Here is a 27,380-nt window from a genome sequence, read left to right as displayed (position 1 = left end):
ACAAGAAGTAAAAAAATAGAAAAGGGTGGAAAAAGTGATTGAGGCCCTTGTCATGCAAATAGATTGGGTGGAGAAAAATACCTTCATCTTCAGCACCGTCATTATCACCTAAATCATCTGTCTGTTTCTTTGTAAGGGGACCTAGGATTGAGAATGGAGAAATGGAGGGGAAAAAAAAAAAAAAGACATTTCAAGAATAAACAAGACTGAGGGGGAAAAAAATAAGTGTAAATACTAAAATTCTCAAGGATTATTTCCAAAAAGCGTGGGGGAGTGATTACATCAAAGTTGGTTATCTATTTTGTTTAAGAAAAAAAAAATTCCCTTTCCCCAAAATATCTCACGGATTTGGCTTGTGAATATATCCAGCATAAAAAATACATATGGTCTGAAAGTCACTTCATAAGCAAACGAAATGATTTTTTTTAATACCAACTGCATACAAAAAAGTAAACAGTTCTATTAGCTGAAAGAACTTAATTTATACAGTGTCTTTTCTAATTTGAATTGGCGACAACAATAAAGAAAGTAGGCCAAACTCATTCTTTAATTTGGGACAATATAATACCATTAGGGAAAACAGAGATATAAAAATTTTTAGGGTTTTTTTTTTTTTCTTCTGTTTTATTGTAAAAGCATTAACACTTAGGTTTTACACATTTTTATGTCACACATTTTTCAAAACTGTGATTTTTTTTAAAATTACTTGTCATTACATAAATATTTCCCCATGTGTTTTGATTAAAAGTAGCATTTTAAAACCTTTGCAACTTGCACAAATGTATGAATAAATAATCTCATCACTTGGTAGAGCAAAGGTACCACTGTAGAAGTCAGTGTTCATAATTAAGGTAGTTACAGAATCAGGGCTTATATTTCATAATCAATTTAGAAATATAACCAATTATGCCCTAGTGCAATTTCATGCCCAGTTTAGCTATTTATAATGGGATCATGTTTTAGGATAATAATTGTATTAAAATACTGAGAATGTTTAATAAATGTTTTATTATTCTTAACAATATTAATTTACTAAGAATAAAGTAGGACACCAAAGGGGAAGTCAAAGGCCATATGAAAGTAATTTTAAGCATCACATATTCAGCACACAAAAAAGCATGTGAAGCCCTACATTTCTTTTTGTTTCCACAACCATTTAATTTGTATTGCATTTCATAATCCTCATGCAAAAAGCAATCATTACAAACACATAACACTCAAGTTAAAAGACAGCCAACCACATAACCATAAGCAAGAGAATTTTGTCATGCATAAAATAACAGTTATAGAAAAAGGAAGGAAAAAAAGAGGACTGAATGCCATATGTCAATTTTAATAATATAAATAGTAAAGAAGCAGGCATTACTTCTAAGCACACTTGATAGGAAGGGATTGTTAAACATTTTGAGAAAGATTTCTAAGTCTTTTCAGCAATTACCATGTATTGTTTGTAATTCAAAACTACATTTAATATCATAGACTTCACAGAATAAAAAATACCATCCCAGAAAACAGAAGGAAAAAAATGAGACATATATGAGTATCATCGGCTCAGAGGGACAGCCTTGAAAAATAGTAATAACTAGCAAAGATCAAAGATTGGAAATAGAGAAACTGATGATGTAACAGAAGGGACCCATTGATTACTCAACTGTAAGGTCATGGTCTCAAGGCCATTTCCGATACAGAGGAGCTCTACACAGTAAATTAAATGGTAAATTTCATAGTCCTGCAAGTAATCATTCCATTGAGAAGAAAAACTAGATGAAAGCAATAGTTTACAATTAGCATGCCTTTGCAAGTTCACAGAAATCTACATTTCTTGAATATAACCCTGTTTAAATGAAGAAAGTATCCTCAGTATTATATGATGGTCATGCAACAATGTTGCTGCATTTCTGAAAAATAGAAAAACATTAATTTCAATTTAAAAATTACTGTATCAGAACTATATTTGAAATATTGAATATCTTACATCATGTAAAATATTAGACTTAGAAAAATGTTTAACTTTTCTGTAATTACCTAAAGGAATAAATTAATAAACCTCAACAAATATATTTTCTTGCATTTCTATTTTCAAGGACACCATATAAAAATTATGGTTTTATTTACTAGTTAACAACACAGATTAAAGTACAGGATAGTTTCTTATTGATGCCAAAATACATCTGTCTTCCAATTTTAGCTAAATTACTTAATTTGCTTAACTCTTGGCTATAGTAGGAAACCCTTAATGTGAGCTCAAATTTTTCTTTGCTAAATTGTTATTTCAATAATTTGTGGAGACAAACCTAAACCCTATCACAATTACGTTAAGTGTGTGGCTATCTAACTCTCTTGGAAGATATTTTTCTTTCTTCTCTTAGGGTGCCTAAGGCAATTTACATGGTTCCTTTGGGAAAGCATTCAGGTTCTACAGCCAAGAGTCAGTAGATTTACATACTTTACACACATACAAGATTGTTAGCTCTTGGTCTACATGAGATAAGACAGCAAAAATTTTTTATTAACACAATGTCTCCCAGTTGTTTGCATGGTGAACATAGTTCTCAGTTGCTATCTGTCTCTGGGTCTGTATTAGTAGATAAACCAGGGAAATAATACTATGTCTATGGGAGAACTATTCCACGCAGGGAATGGCTGAGCTAGTTTTTTGCTACATTATTTATAATCACTTTTCATATTCAGAAAGTCGCAATGATCTTAACTGATGTGAGATAATGATTACATACATACACTACATGGAACATCTTTTACTGCAGCAAATCTGAAGGGTTAGAAACATATAGATACTGCTTCAGCATCATGAACAGATGAGGGCATCATTATTCAAAGGAAGGGCTAAGCCATTTTCACAACTAAAGAATTCCATTTATTGAATACTATTTGAGAAAAAAGAAAGTGAAATCACTCAGTCGTGTCAGACTCTTTGCGACCCCATGCACTGTGCCTACCAGGCTTCTCTGTCCATGGGATTCTCCAGGCAAGAGTACTGGAGTGGGTTGCCATTTCCTTCTCCAGGGGATCTTCCTGACCCAGGGATCGAACCCCGGTCTCCCGCTTTGCAAGCCAATGCTTTACCATCAGAGCCACTAGGGAAACTCTGAAGAATGCTATTTAGTAGGTTTTAAAAATCTTCTTGTTGGATGATATTAAATTGTTCCCACATTATGGGTTTCAGCAGCATTTTAGATTTTAGTGGGTCAAGTACAGTTGGGTTTTCTTAACATCAAAAATTTTTTACACATCTGATTTTTTGAAGGGTACCTGGGAAGAAGGGCTGATAATTTTCCAGCAAGAAAAAAAAAAGATTATAAAAAGAAAGAAAACGGATTTCCTTTATCTTATGTGCCTAAAGGCACTGAGAATAAATATCTGAGAGGTTTTGGGTTGCAAACTGAGAAACTAGAGTAAATATGTTTATGGATTATAGAAATATCTCTACATGATCTCAAGATTCATTATTCCCAGGCTGGAAAGAAAACCATTTCCTTGATCTCTCTTCTTTCTAGAATATTAGCAACTCTGTCTCACTTTTCCTTTATTTCAATCTGTTACTGTTGATGTAATTACTGATGCTAAAAATTTTTAAGTAGAAATATTTAAGGGGTAATTGTCATTAATTTTCTAATAAAAATAGGCAACCACTATTTAGAGACTATGCATTCCAGCAAGTTGATCACCATGATTTCCTCAAAGGGCAAAACATTTACCATTCATCATAAATAACAATCATTATCAAAATTCCAACCACAGTTTATGCTTCTTTTAAACTACAAATAATGCATCTTCAAAACCAGCAGTTTAAATGGGCATCTTAAATCACCAAAGTATAAAAGAAATGAGTCCTCTAAAACCTGAGTCTGGAAGTGATTTATTCTATATTGAAACTCCATACGGTCTGTCCTCCTTGAGGAACTCACTCATAACTCTTATTAGAGTTAATAAGAAAGCAGATCGCATGTCTTTTTGAAATGCAGTGAGAGTAATTACTATATTTTATATCTCCCACAACCAATAAATAGATTCCATGGTGAAACAACAGGACTAAGAAAGGTGCAGGAACTCCTAATCATGAACTTTGAACTCATTTAAATCCAAAATACTTCCTTTGCCATTAACATAAGTATAATTCAAAGTATCATCCTTTACAAAAGATGCATGATGCATTCTTACATTTCAGAATCTGACCACAGTGCCTTTTATACTTTGAAAAAGGAATAAAAGTATCAGCATTTCTCTGTAGTTAACTGTAGAATAATTATGAGCACTGAAATAATTACTATCCACCCACATTAAAGCTGCTTTTTATCTTTCCCTTTGATGAAGGTCTAATGTACTTTAGGTCTCAAATACATTAGAACTGATTATAAATTCCTTCATTACAGGTTCAGTTCAGCAGAAATTATTTGTACTTTGTGTCAAACATATCTGCAAAAAAAGGCAAGTAGGTTGAGGGTATCATTAGCTTCTGATTCAGAAAGCTGTCCATGAGAAATGTGTCCTTCTTAAGAGAATACGTCTGGAATTTTTAGAATTATTGAGAGCTCCAGGCTCCAGTGAGTCCCATCATGACGGAGATGGAGAGCCCTGGCTAATAACACTGCTGTACTCTTTTCCCGCCCTCTTTACCCAATAGCCTTGGAGGTAAACTGACAGTAAAAGTTTCCTAAGGCAGTTTCCACAAAATAGGAAAATCTAAGGATGTTGTCACTTTTGTTTTGGAGCCACTGGAAGCAGGCTAAATCTTTTCAGGGATGTTGTTAGGACAAATTTATTTACAAAAGTAAGATCGGGGATGTAGAAATCTAACTATGTCTGAAGAATATATGGAGGACAATACCAGACTTCAATACATTTAAAATAAAAACAGCAGTATATTACTGTATCTGATTTTTTTCAAAATTGATAAACATTTAAATACAATGACTTTAAGAAATCAAATATCACAACAATTGGTGTCATTGCCAAAGTATTAAATTTTACCCACTGAAATTTATTCTATTTAATGTAACTGTAGTATATACCTCTTAAGGATGTAGTATATATTATATACTTTTTTAATATATTTTTTATATTATATTTTTTCCAAATTGATAAACATTTAAACACGATGACTTTAAGAAATCAAATATCACAACAATTGGTGTCATTGCCAAAGTATTAAATTTTACCCACTGAAATTTATTCTATTTAATATAACTGCAGTATATACCTCTTAAGGATGTAGAAATGCGTGAAAGTAATTGACTTGGAATAATACTCATTAATTTGAGAATACTATACTACTTGGAGAAGGAAATGGCAACCCACTCCAGTGTTCTTGCCTGGAGAATCCCAGGGACAGGAGAGCCTGGTGGGCTGCCGTCTATGGGGTTGCACAGAGTCGGACATGACTGAAGCGACTTAGCAGTAGCAGCATACTACTTAAAGTTATCACACTTCTTAAACAATCGATTATATGAACATGTATTAAAATACCATACTGAAATATTTTTCCTGAAAATTTTTCAGTTAAAAATATTTTTGAACAATGCCATAAATCCACATTATGATAAAATTAAAAAGTAATGCAAACAGCTGTGATGAGATACTAGAAGCAAACTTTGGAACAACTGATAGTTTTCAAAGAATCCACCTATTGTGCAAATTTTGATGGCACTAATATCTCAATCATGACGTTTCAGTATCCTTTAGGTGAGCTGACTGTTTACGCTAGTGGTTCACATGTACACATGCTATGGAAATTAATTTCCAAGGTTATGAAAGCAGCAGCATTCTCTATATTTATCTTTGTGTTTGAAGAAATTGCCAATATGAACACAAAACATATTCCTTCAGACAGTTCTTTAGGGAAGAATACAGATGAAAACATGACGTTTGGGAAAAAAAAGAGACACTGTTGTTAGAATCCAGAAAGAGAGGAAGAACAACTTTGGGCAGTCCCAGAGTGTTCTAAATAGTTTTCTTAGTGTTCTAAATAACACTAAGAAGTGCTTATTTATATTTATATGAAAAGTGAGTTTTTCCTTCATAAAATTACTTTGACTACACTTTAAAGTCAAAAGCAATCCTGTCTAAAATAAAAATGATAAGATCTAGGGGAAAATTTTTAACTAGATAAACAGTAAACTAGGTTAACCCTTAATCTGAGCATCACCAAATTTACACATGCTCATTATTTTTTAACACTATATTTGTTTGATTTTTAAAAAAATGCAGATGCAATATTGCAGAGCTTGAAGAATGTCAGAATAATGTTCCTTTCCCATCTGGGACAATGTGGCTGTCTGCTATATAAACCCTTCAGTACTTTGTGAGGATACATTCTGCCCTAGCTTTCCACATATTATCCAGAGATGTACTTGGAGTATGATAAGGATACAAGTGCCATCAGATGCTCAGAGATACCTCAACTTGGCTAGATGATTGGGATGGCATCAATAGTCCAACTTCCCTCTCATGGCTGCCAATATTCAGTCATTCAGCAAATGTTTAATATATTATGTTCCATCCTCTAGATATATGGTGGGCAAAAAAAGCAAGACATTTGCCCTTATGAAAATTTCTTTTGTGGAGAAAGAAACACTGAATAAATAATCACACACATAAGTGCATATTCAAAAACTGTGTTAAGGATATTAAGTCTTGATGTTACCAGATGTTATACAAGGGGATCTGGTTGAGCCCAGGCAGTTTTCCCTGAATAAGTGCAATGAAGCCTGATTACTGAAGGATAAGTGAGTACTAAGCAGGGAAAAAGGCTGCAGATAGGTAAGTAGGGTGGGAATATGTCCGACAGAAAAATATAGCACGTGCAAAGTCTTAAAATGAGAGGGAAACTGAAGGTCAGTGTGGTTGCCATCTCTGGTGTAGAACAGAGTAGTGGGTGATGACAATGAAGAGACAGATAGGAATCCGAGCATGCAGCTCTTTTAGTCTGGGGAATTTTTTCTTAATCCTAAAAGCAACATGAAGCCATTTAAAAGATTTAAGCACAAACTGATAAACTCTGCTCTATTTGAATCTTAAACAGAAAATCAGAAAGAGGCAAAGTCATTCTAAGAAATATGACAGAGGAAATTTTATATAGAGGTTTTGGATTATATTTTTTATCAGACCAAAATAGCTATATTAGAAGAAATTAGATCAGGAAAAGGAGTCTACAGTATCTTATTCTATTTCCGATTGCAAATATGTCACCAAAAAATGAAATCTAAGACACTAGCATATCTGAGATTTTATAAATATTTTAAAGCTTTCTATTAAATTCATACTTGGATTTATTTTGCCTGAAAATTAACATACAGAGAATTAACATATCCTAATTATTCTTATATTCATAGAAAAATATAGCCCACAAGCTATTCCTTCTTGGATATTTCATTCCCATCTCAGTATATCAGGGATGCCCAGCATGTCTACCTCAAAGTCAGTTTTAACTCCTATCATAGGTTTTGCTTTTTCTTTGTTTCTAAACTATTAATCTAGAAATAATCTTGAACCATTCCTTCTTCCTCCCTTTTGCCTTAACCAGACTTCAGTAATTTTTCAAGAGAAATTTTTTTCCTGTCACTCTTTCCCCAAACTATTATTAGCCGGGTCTGTGGCCACTGTTACCATATGCTTGAATTATTATAGTAGTCTTATAGTTGCTCCCACTGTTATCCAGACTCTAGACTGTCTCCCAAGTCATTCTGTAGTCCATAAATCTTCAAAGTACTAGATTACAATAGTTGTGAACCAAAAAAGAAAAAGATTTAATAATCATCATCAACTAAAATGTACACACATTCAACTCTTTCTAAGACTAAAATTGCAAGCACTCCAAGGGAACGGGAATGCAAAAGCATGTACAACAATTTTGTACTGTGAGTTTTAAAATAGTTATAAAGACAGATGAAAACTAAATATAGTTTAACACTCATTTTGATGTTTTAGAAATTCATGAGCAAAAACAAGATTTTTTAAAATTCAAAATGGAAACAAATCATGTAAAATATGTTTTTTAAATACAGTTCAGATTAGTGTTTATTAAACACTACTTTCGTTGTTTCACTACTCTGTTTAAAAACCTTTACTATCTCTTTGTTCTGTATTATCTTAGACTAAATGCCCAAGACTGAACCATAAGACACTCCTATTCTTTCTAGATTTCACCTTTTCATTCTACTGCTTTTGAAAATAAATCATATCTGAATTCTAATAAATATTTAAAGAGAAACTAACAACAATTCTTTATAAACTCTCCCAAAAAAACATAAGAGAAGAGAATGCTTCAAGATTCATGATATGAAGCCAGCATTACTCTGATATCAAGATCAAACAAACAGACTACAAGAAAAGAAAATTATAGGAATATCCCTGATGAATGTAGATGCAAAACTCCTCAACAAAATTTTAGCAAGCCAAATTCAACAATATATTAAAGGAATCACATATCATGATTGAATGGGATTTATTCAAGGATTTATTGAACCATTCAAGGATGGTTCAATACTCACAAATTAATGTGACAACACCATATTAATAAAGTAATAGATATAAGTCAAAGATCATCTAAATAGATACAGAAAAAGTACTTGTAAAAATTAAGTATCTTTTCATGATAAAAAAAAAAAGGAAACCAAAAAACTTTTATCAAATTGTAAGGGGGAAGGTATCTAAGCCTAACAAGAGTTCTGTATAGCAGACAAGCGTATAGCTAAAATCATATTCAGCAGTGAATTACTGAAAGCTTTTCCTTTAAGACCAGAAACCAGAAAAGGATGCTTACTTTCACCACTTTTTTCAGCATAGTACTTGAAGTTCTATCCACAATAATTAGCCAAGAAAAAGAAATAAAATATATCCATTAGGTAAGAATAAGCAAAAACAATCTATTTGCAAATGAGCTGATATCATATATATAAACCTTTAAAGATTCTGCCCAAAAAATTGTTAACATTAATAAACTATTTCAGTAATGTTTCAGAATACAAAATCAATATATAAAAATCAGTTGTGTTTCTATAGCAATGAAATATGAGAAAGAGAATTTATGAAAACAATCTGATATATAACACTATCAAAAAATTAAAATTCTTAGTAATACATTTAACCAAGGCAAAATGTTTATACACTAAAAATTATAAGACATTGATGGAAGAAATTGAAGAGGACCCAAATAATTGGAAAGATATTCCATGTTTAAAGTTGAAAGAGTTAATATTTTTAAAAAGCCCATACTACTCAAAGGGATCTACAGATTCAGTGCAATACCTAGCAAAATTCTAGTGACATTTTTCACAGAAATAGAAAAAAAATTATAAAATTTGTATGAAACATTCAAGATTCCAAATAACCCAAACAATTTTGAGAAAGAATAACAAAGCTGGAGGTGCCACACTTACTGACTTCAAACTCTATTACAAAGCTATAGTAATCAAAACAGTATGCACTCATATAAAAAATAGATACACAGATCAGTAGAACAGAATAAAGGCTCCAAAAATAAACACATGCATAAATGGTCAATTAATTTTCAACAATGGAGCCTAGAATATACTATAGAGAAAGGATAGTTTCTTCAATAAACAATGTTGGGAACACTGGACAGCTACATGCAAAAGAATGAAATATATCCCTATCTTATGTCATAAACAAAAACATAATAATAAATTAATGAAAACTCACAATGCATTGTGACTTGAAAACAAAACATGAAACATAAAACTCCTAGAAGAAAACATCATTAGCATTGATCTTAACAATGATTTTTTTTTTTTAATCTGACACCAGAAGTAAGAAAACAAAAGCAAAAATAAACAAGTGGGACTACATTAAAATGAAAAGCTCTGCACAGAAAAGGAAACCATCAACAAAACCAAAGGCAACCTATGGAATGGGAAAAACAATTGTAAACTCCATATCCAATAAGAGTTTAATGTCTTAAAATGTACAAGAAACTCATTCAACTCTGTAGCATACAACAATAAAAACATTCAGAACATGAATAGACATTTTTCCAAAGAAGACCTACAAATGATAAACAGGTACATGAGAAGATTCTCAGCATCAATAATCATCAGGTTAATGTAAATCAAAACCACAATTAGATATCACCTCACATCTCTTAGGATGTCTCTTATCAAAAAGATAAGTGATAACAAATGCTGGAGAGAATGTGGAGAACAGTGAACCCGTGTACACTGTCAGCAGGAATGTAAACGGGGACAGCCATTATGGAAAGAGTGTGGAGGTTTCTGAAGAAGTTAAAAGTTGAAGTACCATACGATTTAGCAATCCCTCTTCTAAGTATATATCCAAAGGAAATGAAATCATTATCTCAAAGAGATATCTGTACTTCCATGTTCATAGCAGCATTATCCACAAATAACAAGGCACAGAAACAACCTAAGTGCCCATCAGCAGATGAATGGATAAAGAAAATGTAGTGTATATATTCACCACCCCATCCTTTAGTTAATTAGTGTGTTAGTCATTCAGTCATGCCTGACTCTTTGCGATCCCATGGACTGTAGCTCACCAGGCTCCTCCGTCCATGGAATCATCCAGGCAAAAATACTGGAGTGGGTTGCCATTTCCTTCTCCAAGGGATCTTCCCAACCCAGGGATTGAACCCAGATCTCCTGCACTGCAGGCAGATTCTTTACCATCTGAGCCACCAGGGAAGCTCATATATACACACAATAGAATATTACTCAGCTTCAGAAAAGAAAGAAATAGTCTGCTTTGTAGTATAATAGATGAACCTGGGGGGCATTATGGTAAGTTAACAAACCAAAAAGACAAATAGACAAATATTACATGGTGTCAATTAACACATGGAATGGTTAAAAGTCAAACGTATAGAAAAAATATCAAAATAAGTGGTAGGGTTTGTAAGGTCTGGGAGTGGGAGAAATAGAGAAGGGTAAAAACTTTCAGTTATAAGATGAAGAAGGTCTGAGGATCTAATGCACAACATGATAACTACAGCTATAGGTGATAACACTGTACTGTATAAATGAAATTTCTAAGAGAGCATAAGTTAAATGTTCTTACCAAACATATGTGAGGAAAAACCAAATAATAAAAATAGAATACTTTTCTTCCCATTGTAAGTCTTGTCACTATTTCACAGAAGCACACTCTTGCACTCACACCTTGTGTGTTTTATCCCATAGCATTAATTCCTTAAAGTTCTATTTATAATAAACTCAGAGAGGAGAAAATGAGATGGATAATCATAGCGCATCTCCTCAACAATAATGTGTAAAAAGGTTTTACCCTGAAAAAAGGATTACTACTGTGTGTTTCTGCCTCAACTGCTGTATTCTGGATATGAACTAGAGGTAGTTCTATATGCCTCAGCAAGACCTGATTGTGAAAATACCTTGATTCCTGGACATCACTCTGTTTTAGGTCCATAAGTGAGATAAACAAATTGAGCCAGTAATCATTAAGATCCTATTATCCAAGTGGGTCTCACTGGGAAATAAACCAGTGAAGACAAGTCCTCTCATGCTGAAGTCCTAGGTAAGCCTAGTGGCTGAATGTGTGTTCCTGAGATGACTATGTGAGTTGCCAGTCTCCTGCATGCCTGTCCTTATTAATCATCTGTGATCCCCAATGAAGTAGTTTTACTCTTTCTACTCCACGTACTCAAGCCCACATGGGTTGACTCTCTCTTACCACGAGAGCTCAAATCTGTTGGGGACACAGTTCTGTGCTATTTCTCACCTGATGCAATAAATGTCAAGTTTACACTAGATACTGTAGAAACACTTTTGAATCCAGGAATTAAATGGCCAGATTCATAGGGCAGACACTAGAGCTGGAAAGGGACCCTGCTGAGTGACTATCAAATCCTCTCACTTCACAGGTTCTCAACAAAACAAAAGTAGAGTGTGAAATGACTTTGCCTGGCCCCAGAGCTGGTCAAAAGCAGAGCTAGGTCAAGATTTCAGGTTTCTTACCTAGTTAGCTCCTTTAAAATAAGTCACATGGCAATAAAGGACAAGCAGGAAAATGGAAAAACTGAATGTGGAAGTATCAGATATAATATAGATCTTTTTTAAATAAACCACAAACTGATAGACTTAGCATAATTACATTACAATTAAAAGCCTTTACGACTTCCCTAACCAGTATTTTATTTAGAAGTCATTGAAATTAAACTTTAAATAAAAATAAATATTTATAGAAACACCTTTAAATGGAAAAACCAGAAAAAATATTAAAAACAAGCCAATAGATTAGGAAGGACGAAGATCATAGAATTTAAACAAAATAAGTAATGCAAGTTAAGAGGAACAACTTCCTCACAGTGAATATTATTAGTAAACTAAATCGTTATGGAATAATTTAAGTGCGGACAAATGAAGTAGTCAACCTGACTTAAAAGAAGAGCAAGAGGCCTCGCAGACGCCACCACCCCAGAGCCTCCCGTGCTATCTAGCCATGGTCAACCCCACCATGTTCTTTGACATCGCTGTCAACAGTGAGCCCTTGGGCCACGTCTCTTTTGAGCTGGCAGACAAAGTTCCAAAGACAGCAGGGTGGCAACTTCACACGCTGTAATGGTATTGGTGGCAAGTCCATCTATGGTGAGAAATTTGAGGATGAGAATTTCATCCTGAAGCATACAGGTCCTGGAATCTTGTCCATGGCAAATGCTGGCCCCAACACAAATGGTTCCCAGTTTTTCATCTGCACTGACAAGACTGAGTGGTTGGATGGCAAGCATGTGGTCATTGGCAAGGTGAAAGAGGGCATGAATATTGTGGAAGCCATGGAGTGCTTTCAGTCCAGGAATGGCAAGACCAGCAAGAAGATCACCATTGCTGACTGTGGACAAACCTAATAAATTTGACTTGTGTTTTACTTAACCACCAGACCATTCTTTCTGTAGCCCAGGAGAACAACACTTCACTCCCATCTGCTCGAAATATCCTATAATCTTTGTGCTCTCGCTACAGTTCTCTGGGTTCCATATTTTCCTTGTCCCCCTCCAAGTTTAGCTGGATTGCAAAGTTAAATTTATGACTATGAAATAAAAAGTAAACAATTAAAAAAAAAAAAAAAAGAAGAGCAAGAGTAGCTAGGGCTAATGCACAGCCAAATAGGCCAATGAAATAGTGAAATGTTCTGTTGTTCAGTCACCCAGTCGTGTCTGACCCTTTGCGACTCCATGGACTGCAGCATGCCAGTTCTCCCTGTCCCTCACCATCTCCCAGAGTTTATCCAAGTTCATGTTCATTGCATATGTGATGCCATCAAGCCATCTCATCTTCTGAAGCCCTCATCTTCTGCCATTGATCTTTCCCAGCATCAGGGACTTTTCCAATGAGTTGTCATACGGATTAGATGACCAAAATACTGGTGCTTCACCTTTAGCATCAGTCCTTCCAGTGAATATTCAGGGTTGATCTCCCTTAAGATTTACTGGTTTGATCTCCTTGCTGTCCAAGGAACTTTCAGGAGTGTTCTCCAGCACCACAGTTGGAAGACATCAATTCTTGGGCGTTCTGCCTTTTTTGCAGTCCAGAAAATGCTCTGCACAGGTCAGCAAATTACTGGTTGTCCAGAAACCTCTACTCTAGTACCTCAGATGCTTTAGCTCTAGCCCCTTCCCCAGATGTCCTCAGTGTAGCAGATTTAAGAAACTAAAAGATTGATGCCTGGCACGGCGGGGGGCTCCCAGCACCAAGTTTCTGACTAGACAATTTATATTTTAAATATTACCTCTGGACTAATCTGAAAGACATTTCTAAACCCAGAAGCCTATGACTCTAGAAAGTATTTCCTAAAATATATAGTATACTTTTTGGTATTGTGAATGTGTTTAGAGACAGATATGCGTGTGCATGTGTGTTTCGTTGTTTGTTGTTTGCTGTTGTTCAGTTGCTAAGTCGTGTGCAACTCTGCAATCCCATGGCCTGTAGCCCACCAGGCTCCTCTGTCCATGGGGTTCTCCAGACAAGAATAGTGTATTGGGTTGTTATTTCCTTCACTAGGGGATCTTCCAGGACCAGAGATCGAACTAGCATCTCCTGCAATGGCAGGCAGATTCTTTACCCTAAGCCACCAAGAAGCCTGTATATATAGGTTTAGAGACAGATACATATATATATATGTATAGGTTCAAATACTGACTCTTTCATGTGCCAATTGTGTAACTTTGGACATGTTTTTTAACTTCATAGATTCTTAGCAGCCCAATGCCAATTCCCCTTAAATACTGTTGTAATAATTAAGGGCTAGGAAAGAGCTTAACATAGAGAAGTTTGGTTAAATTTTTGCTTGTCTTTCATCTCTCTCCTATCCATTGACTGAAAACAAACTCTTAATATGCACATACATATACACACACACTCACACATATACTTGCTATCATAACAATGTTCTAAAGAAAAAGGACTTAGAATTAGGTCATTCCCACTCAGTCATCTACCAGCTATGTGACTTTTGCAATGTTCTTATGCTCTGTATTACTCAAGCATCTTTAAATATAAAGTTGGAAAATGCCAACAAAACAGAATATAATCCAGTAAGACTATGTTAAAGTACTTCTTCACTCAAGAACAATTTCCCTATTATCTACCCATAGCTCCATATTTTGACAATGACAGTATGGCAGAAATAGCTTTCTGGATGATTTTGTGTCTAACAAACAATGGATTTTCATATATTTTTAACAGTTAGGCTAAGCCAAGCAGTGCAGCACACTGATTAAAGTAGAGGTTCTAGAACTCTGCTACCTAGTTCAAATCCTGCCTTGGCTAATTACAAGTTCTGTGATCTTAATTTCTGTATTTCTTCATTTCTTGGTTTATAAAATAAGGACATTAATAATGCCAGCTACCTATGAATTTGTTATAAGAACTAGTCAAAAATATCAAATTGCTTACTTGATACAATGTAAATAGGCAACCAAAATACTAGCTATTATAGTGAAGTAGATGGTATTATCTTTAGTTAATAGTTTAGGAAATAGAAATTAATGAACTTGTTCAAGAAAACCGATACTATATTAACTACCCCACATGGTTGATCACACTGACTCCTCACAACTATTCCAAATCCCAGGATTATTATTATTCCATTAACAGGTGAGTTGGAGAGGGAGTCTAGGGAATAGAAAAATAACAAATTAGTCCAGTATCTTTTTCTGTAAACAGGGAGCCAGGATGTGGAGCCAGATCTGTATTATTCTGAAATTCATACCATCAGGACTATTCTGTGCCCTCACAGAATATCATAAAAAAGTTTTAAAACTGCATTCAGGGAGATCAATAGAATAGCAGTTCAAATCCAAGAGAATCTCAATGAGATGGCTATATATATCTGAAATCTGAGATTCCCTACTCCCTCTGCTTCTAATCTATTACACGGCATAGATGCATTGAAATGATGAAGAAAACAGTAAATGAAACAATTACAAATGTGGGAAAGTAGAGCATAAGATGTGCTGAGTAACTCTTCTATGGTAGGAGGAAAGAGAAACAAGACTGTACACACAGGATTAAAAAAATAAAGACATGTGTGAGTATTGTGCTCTGCAGAAGGAAGGAGTCTCATAGATGTCCTGTCCCTAACAGAGACATTGAGTACGCAGGAAACTAGCTTTATACAAGCAAGGCAGCCTGGAAGAAGTCAGGAAGCATGATCTATTTAGATGGAGAACATCACATTTGAACCAAACCTGTTACTTTGTCGCAGGGCTATGGACCCCACAGGCACATTAGAGCCTAGATGATGAAGCTATGAGCAATGCTCTCACAGTACCCAAAGGCCTTACAGGCATGAGATGGTTCACCTCAAAATGACACCTGCCAGGATCTGTAATGAAAGAGCCCAAATTAGTAACAAAAGGACTAGGTCCTAGGTTGAACTCCACCATTTAATCTGTGTGACATTGTTCAAGTTACTTCACATCTCTAAACCTCCCTTGCTTTAGCTGTAGAAAGGAAAAGACAATGCCTTCTATACATCTCAGGAGATGATTGTAGAATCAAGTAAGATGATGTTTATGAACATATTGCAAAACACTTTTCTCATGTAACATAGGAACCTTGTATTATGTAATTATTAGTAAGTGAAGAGTAATCATGAGGACTACCAATTACAAAGGTCACAGTTATGACACAAACAACTGGCGGCATCACATATTCAAAAGAAAAGTATCTGTATTATCTTAAAGAAAAAATCCATATATACTTAAGACAATTATTAAAATTAAAATCCACTTGCATCCTTACATGTCTATAAAGAACAAGTTTTGGAATCAGATTTCCTATTGCTGCATTCTGGCTCCACTGTCCTACCTATTGTCAGACTTTAAGCAAGTTACTTGAAAACCCTGGCCTTTGATTTATCCATCTGTTAATTGGGAATAGAAATATCATGAAGCTCATATATTAAACATGGTAATAGGGCTTCTCTGGTGGTCCACTAGTTAAAAATCTACCTTGCAATGCAAGGAATACCAGTTCAATCCCTGGTTCAGGAAGATCCCACATGCTGCAGGGCAACTGAGCCCATGTGCCACAAGTAATGAGCCTGCACTCTAGAGACTGCAGGCTGCAACTACTGAGCCCAATGGGCCACAACTACTGAAGGCTCCGCAATGTGCCCTACAGCCTATGTTCTGCAACAAGAGAAGCCGCCACAGTGAGAAGCTTGTGCACAACTGGAGAGTGGGCCCCACTCGCTGCAACTAGAGAAAGCCTGTGTACAGCAACGAAGACCCAGCTTGGCCAAAAATAAATAAATGATTTTTTTTTTAAGTGGTAATATATCTGGAAATTTTAAGCCAGTCTCTGGTACATTTTTAAGGACACATTAAATATTAAGAATTATTATTAAAACAGTAATTGAAACATTAAAAAACTAGATTAATTGATACTAGGGCAACTGCACAAGAAAGTAAAATAGGTATTTTATGGTGTCTTTATAGAAATAAACATTTCATATGTATTTAATAAACCCATTACCCTTTTGATATCTAGCCATTATAGATTTGAAAATGATTACCAGCAAATGAAAATTTTAAAAAATTTTCCTTTTTTTTTTTATCATTTTTGGCAAAATGTCAGGTCTGAATTTGTAGCATTATAAAAAAATACAGAAAATTTAAAAGTAAAATGTCATAACAATTCTTTATTTCCATTGTAATAATAATCATCAAGAAAAGAGTTGACAAGTTTGAGACAAGCTAGCATTTCTCATACTTTACCCAGTTAAGATGCCAAAAAAAATTTTGCAGAAAGGTTAAGAATGATATTCAGGATGAGATTATGCTTTTAAATGATTTGAATATTAAAATATTCTTGTTCATTCTATTATCATCTCAGACATTCTAGCTTTGTTTTATAATGTGTAATATTTTTTAAAAGGTGAAATCACACTATAATAAGCGTTGCTTGAGGGTAACCCCACTCACAGTGAGCCTTTAAGATGCTCAGTTTAAGAATATCTATAATAGGAAGCATGACCAGTGAAAGCTTTCATTCTATTTTGTGCATGAACTGTGTTTTGGGGAAACCCATGAGCAAAATTAAGGCATCTGATCTTCAAAATATAAACATGCCATCTTAAAAGGGGCTTATCTCTCAAGTATTTAATAGTTACTGGATTACAAGAATCAATGCGGGATAAGAGGCCCCATGCTTTATTGATTTTTCCTTCCACACATTTTCATTCTACCCTTTAAGCCATTAAAACGCCACAAATCAAACTACTTTTTGCAAGATAGTCCAAAATAATAGTACTTATCAAAGATGACATATTTAATACTTATATTTTGCTATTGGCAATCAAGAACGCCTTTGAAGAAAAAAAATGTATCCATATAAATATAAATGCTTTTACATTTATTCTCCAGTATTTTTATAATGAAAACAGAAAGCACATTTTTTCAAATATGGAAATCACATTAGATTTTGTGAAATATTTCATATTTAGATAAACAGCCATGTCATGAATATCACAGAATTTTTATTTTAATATAGAAAATTGGATACAATTGTATTAAAAATGAAAGCAATAAAAAATATGCAGTTGACTTCAGGCAAGAGATGTGTTTCAAAAATTTGCACATGAATCAATGTTTGTAAGTTTTAGATACACTAAGAGAGGTTGCGGTGTTGAAATCCTGTGGTGAATTACTTGGATAAATAAATCCCAATCACATGAGAATAATCACTCCAATGTGTGTTTTCTAAGTTAAATACATCCCTATGCATTTCCCCTCTGAAAAGGATTACATCTGTATTTCAGCTCCCCAGGTGGCTCAGTGGGTAAAGAATCTGCCTGCAATGTAGGAGACACGGGAAACGCAGGTTTGATCCCTCAGTCGGGAAGATCAACTGGAGGAGGGCATGGCCACCCACTTCAGTATTCTTGCATGGAGAATCCCATGGACAGAGGGGCCTGGAGGGCTACAGTCCATGAGGTTTCAAAGAATCAGACACGACTGAAGTGATTGAGCACACACATCTGTATTTATTTAGTATTAAAACCCAGCTTTTCTTGGCCATGTTAAGAAACAATATCTAATGTTTTAATTGCATAGAATTAGAGTTCATTTATCCTTTGTGATTCATCTGAAGATTATTTTTCATTGAGAGTAAATGAATTTCAACATTATTTTGTTGAAATGGAGTAGAAATCTGTAGGCAACTAAATTGTTCCGGACATTCCTGATTAAGCAGATGGACAATGAAAAACCTCACAAGAGAACAAGAACATAAAAAGACTAAAATGGTTCATCATCTTAAAAAAGGAAGACAGGAAACTGAATAGATAGATTCAGGATAATTTCAATGCACAAAATTCACATTTGAAAAGCTTTCCCACACTTCCCTTTTTCTGCATTTGAACTTATCTTTCAGAATTAATGCCTATAAAAAATCAATACAGTTTAGTTCTCCAGACAGTGTTCTCCAACATGTGTGCATAAAAACACCTAAGGAGCTTAATAAAAATGACAATTCTTACCTCCCCTTTCTCCTAAGACTGGTCATGGTTCAGCCAAGAATCCAACAATTTAATGATGATTGAGGTCCATGGGCCAAAATTTGAGGAAAACTTGTGTTCTAGATTCTTTTCCTATTTGGGGAATCTTTTCTCTTTTTTTCTGTTTTGAGTCTCAACTGGTGTAAACGAAAAGTTGTTCATAAATATATTAAAATTGACCACATTGTGTACATGCTTGGCTATGACACATATCAGCTGGAAATGTCTGTGTGACTGCAAGCTCAAGGCTAACGATGCCTTCTCTTTGAGAAGACAATGCCCAGAAGAAACAAAGTTGCCCACTCCAAATAAAGTTGTATTTTGTGGGAATATTTAAATAGATAGAAGGTAAATCCATCATATATGTAGTTAAAATCAATGCAAACATCTATGTGCATTAAACATACTAAGTAGCTCTCTTCCTTTGCTTTCATATTTATAAATCTACTAAAGAAATAATCTTTATCTCAAAATATTTCACACCATACTGGTGTGAATAAATAAAATTTTATTCTGACAAAATTTTTGACTCTTTGGGTTTCAGCTATCAGCAAGGATATATCCACTTTACTATGGTACATAATGGAAGAAAAAAGGCTATGTAGGAAATCCTAAATTAGAAAAGGTCATTTTTAGACAATGAACCCAGTGTGAAGCAGTTCAGAACTTTCATTTTTAGAATTAAGGAGCATAATGTAAGGAAGAGGTCAAAATTGTCAAGAAATATCCAAGGGGGATAAGCATCAAGAAGTGAGAGAAATTTACTCCCTAGAACATAATGAAATAAACAGAAGTATAAAAATGCAATAGGAACAGAGTACAGTGATCCAAGGGTGGGGGTACCATCTGTGGCTTGGGAAATGAGGAATTCTTGGCCTTCTGTCTAGTGCAGGAGCCAGGGAAGCAAGCGACTATTATTATATTAAGAACTAAAGTCATATTCTCTTTGTCTACAGACTGTGGATATCTATGTCTCACTCCCTATTTATGTGTGTGTCTATCTTTGTGTGCATGGCTGTTATATCTGCTTCTGTCTGTGTTATTTCTTTGTGTGTGAGCATCTGTGAGTTTTTCTGTCTAGTTAAACATGTGTTTCATTCTTATGGAGTTACATGTCACTCACTTTGCTTTGTGTCTAAATGGTTCTGAATGTATGAGACTCTGGCCAATTATGTCTTGCTGCTTATTTGCATGCTTCATTCTGCTTTGTGTATCTCTCTGACCAGGTACCTGCTTTTTTTCTATCTGTCATATATATTTCTCTGTGTCTCCATTTATGAGTCTCTCTTGCTGCTTCTGAATGTCTTTGACACTCTGTCCCATTCTGTTTGTATTTTTTGTGTATTTTCCTCTGTGAGCTTCCCCAGTGCATCTCATTGTATCTCCGTAGTGGCTGTCTCTGAGTTTGTTTCAGATGGCATGCATATCTTGTTCTGCATTTTCCCTGTATTTATCTCTCTCTCTCTTTTTGTACCTGTGGATATGGTTTGTTTGTGAGTGTGTGTGTCTTTCTTTTGCTCCCATTTATGCGTGCATCACTGAGTGGTTATCTCATTGTGTTCACTTTTCTCTGTCTGTCTCTCTGTTCAGCATGCCTGTGGGAGAGCAGGCAGACAAGGGAAGCTCCCATGATACACACCCTCAGACCCAGTCTGTCAGTGAAAAGACTTAAGGAAATTATCTAGCCTTTTACTGCCTCTAGACAGAGCTACAGCTAACATATTCCATAGAGAGATGTTAATATTCATCTTCCTTACCTTTTCTAATACATTCTGTTGACACTGAAGTTTTATACTTAGAATATCTATCCTGTGATCTAAATATCTTTAAGCCCTATTTTCTCAAGAAGAAATATATGTATAAAAGCAACTTTTTGTAGGATTGGTGTGAAAATTACAGATGTAAACTTATTAGCACACTACCTGCCACATAGCTGGTGCTCCATAAATTCTATCACTACTTTCAGGGCATAAATATTTGTTGAAAAGTTAAATTCCTCTAAGTAAAACTGCTATGTAATCAAATACTTTAAAGAGAAATTATGTCACACAATGTCTCTACTTTTTAAAAAACACAGAAGAACATTATAAAAGGGACCTTGTCAAAGAAATATTATGACAACTTTTTGGATGGAAAATATATTAGACAAGAGATTTCTATACTTTCAGTGACCCATGGGATTAATCCAGTAGCTCTAGATTATGCACATTCTTAGCTCAATTAAAATACAACCCAAATGACATCTACAGCATGAGATAACCTACTGCATCCTGTTCATGTGGAGCAGGTGAGGACACTGAGGCCAGGGAGACTGACTCAGTAACTTGTCCTAAGTTACAGGCCACAGTAAAAAAATGTGTTACCAAGACCCATTTCCTTCAGGTTTATACCCCATGCCATTTATAATGCATTTTTCTATATCTACTATGAATTTCAATTTTTTTTCATTTAGTGTATCCTGTAAATAGATATTCATTCACAAAGTTGAAAAATCTATCAATAAATATCAAAGTACATCGAAAAGTCATGGTCCCATCTCATCTCCCTGTTCCTTCCTGTTATGTCCAATCCTGTAGATAACTACTCTTCCTTTTTGTGTGTGTCGTTTCTGTATTCTCCACGCAAATTCAAGAAAATTATTTCTATATTTCTACAGACACAAGCAACTATAAACTATATGTATTTTCACTCTTTTTTACATAAAGGATAATATTCTAAATTAACTGTTTTGCTCCTTGCTTTTTTTTACTTAATGATATATCTGGGAGGTTTTTCTGTATTAGTAAATATAGTGATTTCAGATTTTATAAAAAAGAAATCTAATTAATTGTGAATACTTAAATCAAAGGGGGAAACAAGTGTGGTAACAAGATATAAGGCTATAGTTTGAGAAATTCCTATAACGATTTTCATTCATGGGTGGTAAGGAACAATGCAAATAAAAGGAATGAGCTGAGCTTGGAGCACACAATGAAAGTTGCCAAGCCATACCTGTTTCCTTTCCTGTCCTCCAGGGGCTGTCTGAGGCATGGAGAAATACCTACAGTTATTTTACTATTTATTCCCCAAAGCAAAAGTCCATAAAATACGAACTTTCATAAAATAGGAGCTGTTAGAAAGAACTGAACTTTTTGAAAATAGGCAGTGCTCAGAACTACAATAGTAAGTTATCAGTTTATCAAAACATAAACACAGATTTTTTCAGTTTTGTACAATAAATTTTTAATGATTTTATACTAAAACAAAGTTGCTGAGATTTTTCTTTAATTCCATTACCTTTACTACATTACAATTAATTTGGTTATCTATGTATTATGAGGGAATTAACGTTTGAATGACTATGAGCCTGTCAGGAACTTTGCTAGAGGTTGTATGTACTTTATCCTACTTAGCACTTTCAGAGACCTATCTTCCCTAATTGTCACAAAGTCACACAACTAGATGCATGTCTGATTTGACTTACTCTTCTCTATTCACCCACAATTTACAGTAGACAAATATGACTAAAAGCTTCAGAAAATTCTCCAACAGTAGGATTGCTTTTGTGGGGCTCACAGGACCAGTTGTAATAACAGTAACTAAAAGAGCAAGTAGAAGCAGATTCATCCACTGTCTTGAGTGTTGCCCAGTGAGATCTCAGACTTCCCTTAAATCTCAGATCAAGTGAAGCATAATCAAATAAAATTGCCAGAAGTTATTTGTCTATAACTGAGGCACATAACACAGCCCACGCTTGAGTTATATAACTCTATTAAGAGCACGGGATGCTAAATCTACTTTACATTTAAAAGGGACTTCATCTTTTTTGAAACATATATTGCTTCGCTGTGTTCTTCTAATCACCTTGTACATCAAGGGCTGATGTTCTTGTTTTAAAATACACCCATCTTATAAACATAATCACAGAAACATTGGAAGTTAACTCTACCCGTCCAAAATCCCATCACTAAGTAATGATGGCAATTATATTACCCATATTTGATCCAATACCTTTCATGGAGATTCAGAAATGACCAGCTATCCATGATAAGAACATAATCATTAAGTCATTCCAAAAATGAAATGATAAAAAAAACAAGATGGCAACTAAAACATCCATCAAATCCATCCATCCATTACCAGTGAACCAATTCAGTCTTAGGCATTTGTTAAAATGATCCATATGTTCTGATATTAAAATTATGTAACACACATGATTAAGAAGAAAAGGTACATTTCAGAACAATATGAAAAGCATCACCTCATTTGTACAGAAAAAGAATTAAACTTACGCATGTTTATATGTAGACAGAGATTCCCTGGAAGGGTAACTAGAAACTGTTATACATTGTTTTCACTAGGGAGTAACTGGGCTTCCCTGGTAGCTCAGCTGGTAAAGAATCTGCCTGCAATGCAGGAGACCCTGGTTTGATTCCTGGGTCTGGAAGTTCCCCTGGAGAAGGGATAGGCTACCCATTCCAGTATTCTTGGGCTTCCCTGGTGGCTCAGTGAGTTAAAAATCTGCCTACAACATGGGAGACCTAGGTTCAATCCCTGGGTTCGGAAAATCCCCTGGAGGAGGGCATGGCGACCCAATTCAGTATTCTTGCCTGGAAAATCCCCATGGAGAAAGGAGCCTGGTGTGCTACAGTCCATGGGGTCTCAAAGAATCGGACGTTACTGAGCAAATAAGAGCAACAGAACAGGGAGTAAGTACACTATGTGATATGGGGAAATAGGTTAAATATTTACTTTTTCAGTACACTCATCTCAACATTCCATTTTTATCATAAATATATATATTTTATCATTCAAAATATCATATGGTCATAATTTTCAACTGCTGTTACACTTGAGACAAATCAAATAAATACTCTAGGCATACCCTGAAATGCTTGCTTTTCTTAGATCACTTCTTGCTCTATGATGCTTTGACTTTATTTGTGCCAAAATCTCTAGACTCTTTGAATAAATGTTTGATTTCTCCAATTAATTATAATGCTAGTAAGGAGTTTAAACTACACAGGGATAAATGTGTTGAATTTTTAAGTCATCAATAAAATGGCCACTCAGAATGACATTCTGGTTAGATGAACAAGACACACACTATTATCTTGATTACCAGTGCACATGACACTGAAGGTACAGATGGGCAACTTAAGAGTATGTTCAAGAAACATTCTCTGAACCTTTAAAGTCTTCCAGTTATTTGAACTCACCATAACAATTATTTCAGCTGATAAACTATTGAGTCTGACTTGAGACTCACATTTAGGACATAAACATAACATTTGAGCCATTTATGATCTCAATAAGCACACACACACACACACACACACACACATGCATGTATTTCTATATCAGACAGACAAAAACATCTAAGAGTTGTTTTTACACTGTTAAATATATAAACAAAGTGACAGCACTAGCAACTGTAGGCTAATACATTCCTTAAACTCACATTATTATGTAGGGAAGTTAGAAGCATTGCAGCATGAATTAAGGACAAAGTGTCAACCTTAAGTTTAAATAAGGACTTTTCAAAGAACAAATGATGTATTCCATGGACAGCTGTCTAGAAAATGTGTAGATTTTTATGCATGCAATTTTTAAAGTCTGTTCATGTATTTTAACTCCCTGACTCACAGACCATCCAGGTTAATGGATAGCACTTTTTGGCAAACAAACAAACAAATAAATAAATAAAAATAACTGACAGAAAAAATTTAAGAATGTTAAAAGAATTTGTAAACTAGAAGCATCAATCTGTGAACCTTTCACATAATCTTGTAAAAATAGTGGTTGATGAGAGAAAGCTTGTAAAATATTTTTAGCTGTTTGACTACATATTCAGCTACTCATCCTTAAAGTCTGTTACCCATTGCTTGGGACCCACACAGTTAAATTTGTAGCTGACAACTTTTCTCAAAATCTATTTAACCAAAATGCACCTGTTTAATTTTATCATTTCTATAATATGCAGGTTCATCTTAGGTTCTACAATAATTCGTTCAAACCACATTAACCATTCCTGCCATACTGCTTTCAGTATGGCTTGATGCTTCTCTGGTTTCTGCAATACATTTTGAGCATCTGAAGGAAGGGAGTCATGTCAAATTCATCTTTATACCTTAAGTCACTGTCTAAATCTTGACACATTTTAGAACTAAGTAAAGGTTTGTTAAGTAAAAGAGAATAACAAATATTAAGGTAAATTACTTGAATCAAAGTACCATTTCACTTAAACTGGATGCCTTCTAAATAAAGAGTCAAACAAATCTCTTCTACCTAAATAGTTACAGGTACCACATGCTATTAGTTAAATTGATAGCATTCACAATGTTTATTCTGAGGCTTTTCAGACACCTTATACAAGAAGAAAAATTTTTTAAAAATTCAGTCTGTGTTCAATACAATGTACTCAACTAGGAACATTCAAATAATATTTTCTAGAAGCAAATAAAGTGTTAAAATGAAATTTTGAACTAATGTCTAATTAATGAGACTATCAAAATTTTCTAGCTTATCTAAATCTTACTGTTTCAACAATCCTATTTATTGCCATAGATCATTGATGTAAAATTCAACAAGAAACTACCTCTTATTTACGAATATTATTATTTAAAATATTTGATATTTTATAAATAAAACATTAAATGTGATGCGAGCCTACTTATTTTAATTATTTGTTATACCAGGGACAGATTAAGTACACAAATTAAATAGGATAATTTTATGATGATTTTTACTATATAAGAATAATTTTATTGTTATAAATATTATTGGTTAAACTGTAATAGAGCAAAATCTTCAAGCACATTGATTATTACTTTTTTGTCTGTATTATCCTGAAGTCTTTTCTTATAATGCATAATTTTAAATTCTACCTTTGCTCCTCTACTTAAAGAACATGAAGTAATTGAAGTTGCTTATTGAACAAACATCACCTGCCACTTAAAATATATTATTGCCATCAATTTTTAGAGCACTGACTTCATTGTTAAGAAAGAGAAGAATGAGAGACAAAATGCACTCAATAGTGATATAATATTTTTGACAAGAAATATGGAGGTTAAATATTGTCTTTGAATAACAACCTTAAGGCAGATAAACAAGAGGAAACATATATTAGTAGAGAATGATAGGAAAAATTATTTTTAGGAGCAATATGTTATATTATTCATATCTTTTTAGGGAAAAGATGGCAAGTTTATTGGCTCCCCTCTGCCCTTATCTCTGCCAGCAAGAGCCATCTGTAAAAAGATGGAAACATTGGCACACAAAAAAATTCACTTCTGTTTCCTAAAATCATTGCCTAATAAAGTCTGGGGCATATTTTCCAAGGCTCTAGTCTTTTCCATTTTTCTTATTTTTCAACAATCAGAGGGATACTGAGGTACTTCTTTTGGGTAACTTGAAGTCTAATTTCAAAATAAATAAGAGATTCATAAAACTAGAAAAAAACAGAGTGGACCCAAATGAATACTACTCATATTTATAAATATAAATGTATAATCACAGGCCATGAAAAAAGGTGACTAAAAAGTAGGCACTAAAAAAACTGTATGCTATTTTGAAATACACTTTTACAATCCTAGCTTCTATAATCAGGAATGGCCTTTCAGGGACCAAGGATCAACTTTAACACCTTAAGTGAAAAATGAATTTGATTAATGTTCATAGGATTATACCCCTTAAGAATGTACTATAACCACTAGAGCATTGATTGTTTAATAAAATGATCATTCTCATTATTAGTCACAAACAAATGCTCGATTTTTATTCATGAAATAGACACTTAAGACAGTTGCATGAACTCTTTCAGACCAGCATGAAATTTGGAAAAGAGTGGTAAATGCTCTTCAAAACAAGTCATTTGAATGTTCAAGGGTAGATTCTACCACTTATTTATGAAGATTAACTCACAGAATACATAACACAATACTTTGGATACTTAAAGTACTATTTGATGGTTATAATAAAATCTAGTAAAGTTACCCCTTGTTATCTATTATATTCTGGGCACTGGCAAAACATCCTTTCATGAATGACCTTATTAGTTCTACTTAATAACTCCAAGAGGTAGATATTGTTATTATCCCCATTTCATGAATGAATAAACTGATATTTCTAGAAATATTATGTAACTTGTCCAAAACAATGAGCAAAGAAGCTGAATTTAAGTTGTGTGACAAAGCCTGCAGTTTCAGTCACTTGGGCTCCAAAATCACTGCAGACATGACTGCAGCCATGAAATTAAGACATTTGCTCCCTGGAAGAGAAGGTATGGCAAAACTAGATAGTGTATTAAAAAGCAGAGACATCACTTTGCTGACAAAGGTCCATATAGTCAAAGCTATAGTTTTTCCAGTAGTCAAGTACAGATGTGAGAGTTG

General features: G+C 34.2%; 1 protein-coding gene and 1 pseudogene across 3 annotated transcripts in view; one reads left to right on the top strand and one right to left on the bottom strand.

Annotated features, from left to right (window-relative positions):
- Nucleotides 1-27,380, bottom strand: part of NLGN1 (neuroligin 1) — a 911,840-nt gene that overhangs the window by 517,948 nt on the left and 366,512 nt on the right. The window contains exon 5 of one of the 3 annotated variants that reach the window (XM_081570960.1): nucleotides 82-141. The exons of the other annotated variants lie outside the window; for them this stretch is intronic. Within the exon in view, the coding sequence (XP_081427086.1) occupies nucleotides 82-141 (60 nt within the window). The remainder of the gene's footprint in view (nucleotides 1-81; nucleotides 142-27,380) is intronic. 3 annotated transcript variants of the gene reach the window in all.
- LOC145538343 (peptidyl-prolyl cis-trans isomerase A pseudogene) lies at nucleotides 12,448-12,850 on the top strand (annotated as a pseudogene).

This window comes from Giraffa tippelskirchi, chromosome 2 (assembly GCF_054371585.1).
Source record: "Giraffa tippelskirchi isolate mGirTip1 chromosome 2, T2T-mGirTip1v1.2.pri, whole genome shotgun sequence".
Lineage (NCBI taxonomy): Eukaryota > Metazoa > Chordata > Mammalia > Artiodactyla > Giraffidae > Giraffa > Giraffa tippelskirchi.
Note: the sequence above shows the minus strand (reverse complement) of the source record. Positions and strands in the feature narration are given on the sequence as shown.